General features: G+C 41.8%; 1 protein-coding gene across 1 annotated transcript; it reads right to left on the bottom strand.

Annotated features, from left to right (window-relative positions):
* Window positions 1–4,026: 4,026 nt before the first annotated feature.
* Window positions 4,027–5,595, bottom strand: CRYGS (crystallin gamma S). Its single transcript, XM_055124795.1, is given in 3 exon segments — window positions 4,027–4,203; window positions 4,205–4,308; window positions 5,484–5,595. Coding segments are annotated over 3 exon segments (393 nt in total).
* Window positions 5,596–5,927: the final 332 nt, after the last annotated feature.

Here is a 5,927-nt window from a genome sequence, read left to right as displayed (position 1 = left end):
CTCAGAAGATTATGTGATTTGGAGCTGCCACCAGGAAGCGGTAGGATTAGGATCCATTTCTCTCTAACTCCCTAAAGGAGAAGAGAATGCTCTAGACTTTGGACTGCGCCAGTCCTTGCAAGAGGGTGGCAAGTCTGTCTCTGAGAAGGTAAAAAAGGGCACAGCAGATCTGATCCTCATTAGCAGCTGAATATCCGAGAAAGGAAGGGAAAGGAAGTGAATGACAGTGAACTCCAGAGAGAGTCTGCTCTAGCTAGACCACAGCACCACAGAGAAAGACAGCCTGCAATCAGCAAAGTGAGGCACCAGAATGGGAGAGAATCTGGGAACTCACCACATCAAGGGGAAAAAACAACAGAAAGAAGAGGAAATGTTAGTCTAGTAATGACAGCGTAGAGGTGAATAAGTGAGATCTTTAACGGAAGACCTAGTTTGTGTGCGTAACTAAATAGAAAACAAAAACTTGCTCAGCCAATTGAAGGTTATAGAAAGCAGATTTTTGCTCATTGCAAGGAATATTTTCTGATACAGCCCTCCAAACAGCCAAAATTGTAAAATGGAAGCTCACAAGATAAATCTCAATACACATTTTCTCTCTTTTTTTTTTTTGTTTGTTTTTGTTCAAAGTATTTGTTTGAAACATATGTTTTTTTGTGGTGCTGGGGATTGAAGCAAGACCCATGTATGTAAGGAAAATGATCTTAGACCCCATTCCTAGCCCTAAAAATTACATTTGAATGCCCTTTTGTGGGGCATGTGCTATCATTTTCACAGCCAGTATTTCTTATCTGAGACACCCACATCACTCATACATACTTGCCCGTGGAGCAGGGTGGACAGACTTACTACATAAAAAGACAAAAATGCAAAGATAAATATAAATTGCAAAAGATAAATAACTTATTATACTCTGATTATGCTGCAGGCAATATTTGGGACGCTTTTATATTATATTCATATGTTATGTGCCTAAAATTGCGACTTATGAAGACTGAACTACTTAATCTGGCAACCCTACTCCATGGGCTTTAAGCAGGAGGCCCTGATGTTCCATTTTGAGGAAGTGAGCTACATAATTGAGAAGTATTTCCAGACTCTTCTGTAAGAAATGCTCAAGATAGAAACAGGGCCAAAAGGTCTGAACATGCCCTGGCCAGGCCCCTATTTCAGATCAATAATACAAAATGGTAGAGGGATATTATCTTGGAATAACAACTTTGGGTGTGGTGCATGACTTCTGGCACTACCAGAACGAGATAGATTGATAAAGACATAGTGCTTTTGACCTCTAACATCAATCACTAGTAAAATGCCTTTTTAAGTGCATGTTGACTGATTTGTCTACAGCTGGGTAAAATGGGGGTGATCTCTTTGTGGGTCGGGGCATGAACCAAGAAGCATGCTACATCCTCAAATTACAGTCCTGCTCTGTCTGTCAAAAGCCACTTGCTACTTCTCTGAGACTGTGGTTAGTCATCCTGGCACTTATTTTCTTAGCTTGCTGCCAGAATTGCTTCTCTGTTGTTTTGGACAGACTGTGATTGACTTACCAGTGTTTGGAACATGGTGACAATTGGTATGAGAAAAGAGACAGGCACCAGCTCTGTGACTACAGACTAAGTTTCCCTGGCACAAAAGGAAGGGCAGGGCCTCTGAGGTCACGTTTAGAAATTGTGCCTCTAAAAATGAGTGCTCTATGGTTATCAGCTATGTCTCTTAGTATCTGGTCCCCCAGACATTTAGAATATTTAGGTTTGACAGATAAGAATTTTCATCAAGCAACTTGTTTAAGCCAGTCAGTTTGGAGATCAGGAAAGTTGGCTTCAAAATAGGTTGACCAGGTCCAGAACTTGAACAACCTTGCAAATGGCCTCCATTCCTCTGCTTTGGTTCCTCGTGTCTCCACTGCCTCTACCACAACCTCCTCTTAATTTTCTTAGTCCCTCACCTCAAACAGAAGAACAAAAAATCAGTAAATTTGGGACCAGATTGTTAGTACAGCAAGCAGGGAGCTTGCCTTGCTTACAGCAGATTCAGACTAAATCCCTAGCATCCCACGTGGTCCCCCAAGCCCATGAGGGTGATCCCTGAGCACAAAGCCAGGAATAAACCCTGAGCATTGGCAGGTGTGGTGCAAAAACAAACAAAAAATTAGGGAAGTTAACAAAGTGAATAAAAATATTTGGGAGAGAGTAAGCCCTACACACTAGAGTATAAACTAGTATAAACAAAGAAAATCCTTAGCAATTCTAGTTTGTCCTTTGGTGTGATATTATTCCCTAGAGATAGGGGCTTTGTTATTTTCTTTAAAGACAGGTGTATTTAGTACATCCCCAAATTGACCTGGATTCTCACTAAATATTCCCAGGGATGCTATTTCTCTCCTTATTAAAATAAGAAAAGAAACTTTCAGTGGTTGCTCAAAGTATAACTCAATAAAATGTTATTTCAAGTATGATAGAGACACATTGTTGATGTTTGCCTTTATTTATTTACTTACTTTTGCTTTTTGGGTCACAGCCAGCGATGTTCAGGGATTGTTCCTGGTTCTGCACTGAGGAATTACTCCCAGCAGTGCTCAGGGGGCCCTAGGGGATGCTGGGGGTCAAACCCGGGTCAGTCGTTTGCAAGGCAAACACCCTACCCGCTGTGCTATCGCTCCAGCCCCTGCCTTTTTATTTGTAATGATTTGTTCTTTAGCAATAGAGCCAACATTATGTTTAATATGTGCAGTGTTTCTCTACCATACCTACAATCAAAGTGCCTGGATACCCCAAATTTTATTCTGCCACCCCACACCCCAAATCACAGTTCTAGTCACCCTATCTCAAAGTTGTTTCCATTGAGAATTCTCTAACCTTTGCTTTGTCTCCTTATATTCCACAAATTATCACCTGATGCTTCACTTTTCCTTTCTGACTCACATCACGTATTATGACTTCCTCCAGTTCCATTCAAGTTGCAGCAAACTGCATGATTTCATCTTATCTCATAGCTGAGCAATATTCCAGTATGTATACAAATATAGTTTCTTTACCACTCACCTGATGCTGGGAACCTGGGCTGTTTCCAGATCTAGGCTAGTGTAAATAATGCTGAAATGAATACAGATGTATATATGTACTTTTGGATTAAAGCTCTTGTGTTAAAAAAAAAAAAGTAAAGCTCTTATGTTTTGGGGTACTAGGAGTGGGATGGCAGAGTCAAAGAAAAGCTCTGTTATAAATCTCTGAAAACTCTCCTGTTCTTTCTTTTTGTAGAAAAATAAAAAGGACAGTTGAGAAGTAGCTGACACAGGATTCTCTGGCTCTAAAACAATGATTTTCTGGTGATGTGTGTCTCTTCTCTAGGGCAGCCCTGTTTTCACTGGTCATTCTTGGTGGGCATTTTGTCTCGGCCAGACCATCAAAGAACTCTGTTGTTTTTTTTTTACTTTATTTTCCAGGATCTTATACTTACATTATGCTCACAGACCCTAGTAAATATGTGTCGGAAGAGTGAGTTGGAAATAGAGAAAAGAGGAAGTATTTTGGAAACAAATATTCTGGACCAATTCACCAAGTTGGTATACTTGGATAAGTACAAATTTTTGTTAGGCTCCTTCCTTATTTGGAAAATATGCAGAAAACCTCGACAGCTTGTTGCGAGAAGAAAATGAGATAATAAAGGCACTCAATAACTAGCTATTATATAAATATCTATTGAATAAAAAATTAATCAAGAAACATTACATGGCAGTATGATTTTCTAACCCTTTAATACAATTCTTTGTCCACTCATCTGATGTTGGGCATAATCCCATTTTCCTTGGCACAAAGTGGCTGACTGGAAGCTGAAAGATGAATTTCTGTGTCTAGCTGCCCACTGGGCCCATTGCCTACTTTACTGGGCCCTAAAGTATTTAAAGAGGAGCATTACAGTCAACAGTGGAATGCTTGCCAATTGTTTTATTTATGCTGCTTACTGAGATGACAAGGCAGGCCAGTGTTTGGCCTCCAAGAAAAAGCTGATGGCCCATCTACATCATTAGTCCACAACGCAGCAGAAGGACCGGACACCTGCAGAGGCAGCACCCCAATCAATGGGCTTTTAGCACTCCATCCTGTCCAGGAGATACTGCCAGCCACAGCAGTTGGGTAGCTCAGAGAAAATTCATACCCTTTTTCCCGCCAGCACCTTCCAGGAGTGGACCTCTCTCATGCACGTGAAATAGTTCCCAGATGGAAGGGCAGTCTTCAGTAGCTTCATTCATCTTACAATTAAAATCCCCTTTCTCAAAGATCTGAATCCTATATTGGTTTCCACTGGACTAAAAAACACAGGAAGAAATGAACAGCATCCACGGCAGAAATCACAGCAGGTGAAGAACTCAGAGAAGCTCATGGGTCAGAACCTGCCATCTTGAAAACTAGTTGATCACCAGCCCCGTCCTCACTGTGCACTGAAGCAGCTGACTTTTGTTAGAGAAAACTTCACTCCATAAAATATCCTCAATGTGGAGAAAGTACTAGTGAAATCGCTTGCATATTTAATCTTATGATAAACTGAGCTAAGGGTTTTTGGTTTTTATTTTTGTTTCATTTGGGGGCCACACCCAGCAGTGCACATGGGGGGAGAGGGTTATTTCTGACTCTAAGCTCAACGATCACTCCTAGTAGTTTTCACACAGCCATGTAGGGTCCTGGGGTGGACCCTGGGTTGCCCACGTGAAAGGTAAACACCCTACCTGCTGTACCATCACTCCAGTCCCTGAGCTAAGAGTTTTAGGATGAGAAAAATTGGGTAAAGGTGGTCAACTGTGGGAGCCAGAGAGATAATGCAGGGGCTAAGGTGCTCACCTTGCATATGGTGACCGGGTTTTTATTCCCCACTCTGCATTATGTTCCCTGAGCACCACCACGAGGGATCCCTGAGCATATAGAACAGGAGTAAGCTCAGAACACCACTGGGGGTGACTCAAAGACAAAAACCAAAATAGCAGTCAATTGCATAGCAAAAGTTGGAAAGGACTTCTTCTCCTGCAGAAATATTAGCTAATAATGTCAATTTACAATAATGTGCACCTGAAACTATGTTACAGTGCAGTATCACTTTAACAACAAATGAAAAAAAAAAAGTCACTTACTCCTTACTCCTCAGCAGCTAGAAAGCAAGACAGTTTTTTGTTGTTTTCACCTGAGGCTGCTTAGAAGCTAATTAATAAGCTACTCTTGGCTTATTGCTAGGGGTCACTTCCAGCAGTGCTCAGGGGATCATGTGGTGGTGGGTATCAAACCTATGCCTCCTGCATGCTAAGCATGTGAATCTCTCTCTCTCTCTCTCTCTCTCTCTCTCTCTCTCTCTCTCTCTCTCTCTCTCTCTCTCTCTCTCTCTCTCTCTCTCTCTCTCTCTCTTCTGCCCCCACCCCAGCCCAAGACAAAAGCAATGATAGTAGTAAGAATAATAATAATGAGAGAGGAAGGAGAAGTGTGCCTCCACATTTAGCAGACAGACAGCCCTCCTGGAGCCCAGGCGGTCACTAACGCCCAGCCAATACTGGTATTCAGGGTTCTCACTCTGAGGCAAGACAAACATATGCCCAACCAAGTGAGGCATATGTTTGTCTTGTACACAACTGGGTTTTGTACACAACCCAGTTTACCTCCTTCCACTCTTAAGGGACATGTGGAAATCTGCACCATCGCTGTCATGGTCACAGTGGTGACCTGGAAAATCTTTCCTTCATACAAGGTTATCTGAAGCACAGGGCAGACAATGAGAATGAAACTGGGTGGCTTTATATGCTGATAAAACTCCTTTCTCCTCAATTTTGAGGAAATAGTCCTACTTCTCATAACCTTTACCTTCTAGCAGACAACTCTGGTTGTCAACCACTGGAGTAAGGAGTTTCTTCATAAAAAGTTAAAATAAAGCAGAATAAGAGGGCG

The sequence above is a fragment of the Sorex araneus genome, chromosome 2, assembly GCF_027595985.1.
Source record: "Sorex araneus isolate mSorAra2 chromosome 2, mSorAra2.pri, whole genome shotgun sequence".
Classification (NCBI taxonomy): Eukaryota; Metazoa; Chordata; class Mammalia; order Eulipotyphla; family Soricidae; genus Sorex; species Sorex araneus.
The sequence above is the reverse complement of the archived record's forward strand: the minus strand, read 5'-3'. Positions and strand labels throughout refer to the sequence as shown.